The sequence below is a fragment of the Bombina bombina genome, chromosome 5 (assembly GCF_027579735.1).
Source record: "Bombina bombina isolate aBomBom1 chromosome 5, aBomBom1.pri, whole genome shotgun sequence".
NCBI lineage: Eukaryota > Metazoa > Chordata > Amphibia > Anura > Bombinatoridae > Bombina > Bombina bombina.
Genome location: NC_069503.1, coordinates 667,031 through 668,747, shown reverse-complemented (window position 1 = coordinate 668,747; position 1,717 = coordinate 667,031). Strand labels below are relative to the sequence as shown.

The window sequence follows — 1,717 nt, the reverse complement described above, 5'->3', positions numbered from 1 at the left end:
TTTTTATCAGAACTGCTCGTTTTTGGATGCTTGTGAAGCAACTTTTTAACACTATTTGATGTGTATATTTATACATAAGAGAGACAATAAAGATTGTTTATAGGAATTGGTAGATTAACCCACATCCCTCATCCCCTTTATACAACACATAAGGAGGTCACATAAAGATCGTTTGCAAACAGGATTTTGCCCTCCCTTCTTAAACGGTTAATCTTCTGTTGGGGAGGTGAGGACTACACCTGCAAGGAAAGAACGTTTGGGTGCTTGAGGGAATCGGAGCTGAGATTTACCGTGGCTACATGCCACACAGTGCTTTATCAATACCTCATAAGAGCTGAGGTTGTTACACGTTAGTGTTCATTTGGCTATACTTTTGTATTAGTTATCTGATATACTACACTAGGAAGGACTTTTCTGCTGTGCGCCCTTCCCTCTTCTGTTTTAGATTTTGCCTTGGAGGATCTCCCTTGTCTAAGCGGACTTCTTCTGTTCACCTTGGATTAGGCTGCGAGTGGAAAATTCTTCCTTTGGTTTACTCTCCTCCCTCCACATGTGATTTGATGTTTTGGGACTAAACAAGGGGAGACCTGTATTCACATGACATTACTGGTATTCAAAAGTGGGTTATCTATATTTAATAGCGCTGTATTTACTCTGTCTTGGATATATATATATATAGTAACAAAAATGAAAACTTGCACTCACTGGGTATTCAAAGATCAAATTTACTGTGACAAGTGTAACGTTTCCTCGTCTGAGGAAGGGGATGTAAAGTTCCCGAAACGTTACACTTGTCACAGTAAATTTGATCTTTGAATACCCAGTGAGTGCAAGTTTTCATTTTTGTTACTATGTTTACTAGCACCCTGGCAGATGATGGAAGGTGAGAGTGCACATCCTGACTATAGTATATATATATGTGTGTGTGTGTGTGTATATATATATATATTCCTCGTTTGCAAGAAGGCACTCACTGGTCTTTAGAGAAAACAATTTTTTAATTCATATACAAAAAAATTGTTTTCTCTAAAGACCAGTGAGTGCCTTCTTGCAAACGAGGAACATACATATTTCATTTGAAGTGCACCCAGGCAGTTGTGGTAATGTAAGACTGTGCTTATCTCTTTTTGGAGGACATATATATATATATATATATATATATATATATATATATATATATATATATATATATATATATATATATAAAGTATCTCACAAAAGTAAGTACAACCCTCACATTTATGTAAATATTTTATTATATCTTTTCATGAGACAACACTTAAGAAATGACACTTTGCTACAATGTAAAGTAGTGAGTGTACAGCCTGTATAACAGTGTAAATTTGCTGTCCCCTCCAAATAACTAGACACACAGCCATTAATGTCTAAACCGTTAGCAACAAAAGTGAGTACACCCCAATGGAAATGTCCAAATTGGGCCCAATTAGCCATTTTCCCTCCCCGGTGTCATGTGACTCGTTAGTGTTACAAGGTCTCAGGTGTGAATGGGGAGCAGGTGTGTTAAATTTGGTCTTATCGCTCTCACACTCATACTGGTCACTGGAAATTCAACATGGCACCTCATGGCAAAGAACTCTCTGAGGATCTGAAAAAAAGAATTGTTGCTCTACATACAGATGGCCTAGGCTATAAAAAGATTGCCAAGGCCCTGAAACTGAGCTGCAGCACAGTGGGCAAGACCATATAGCGGTTTCAC

At 37.7% G+C, this 1,717-nt stretch overlaps 1 protein-coding gene across 1 annotated transcript in view; it reads left to right on the top strand.

The window, feature by feature from the left end:
• Positions 1-575, top strand: part of LOC128659661 (uncharacterized) — a 346,545-nt gene extending 345,970 nt beyond the window's left edge. The window contains exon 17 of the mRNA XM_053713230.1: positions 446-575. Within this exon, the coding sequence (XP_053569205.1) occupies positions 446-575 (130 nt within the window). The remainder of the gene's footprint in view (positions 1-445) is intronic.
• Positions 576-1,717: the final 1,142 nt, after the last annotated feature.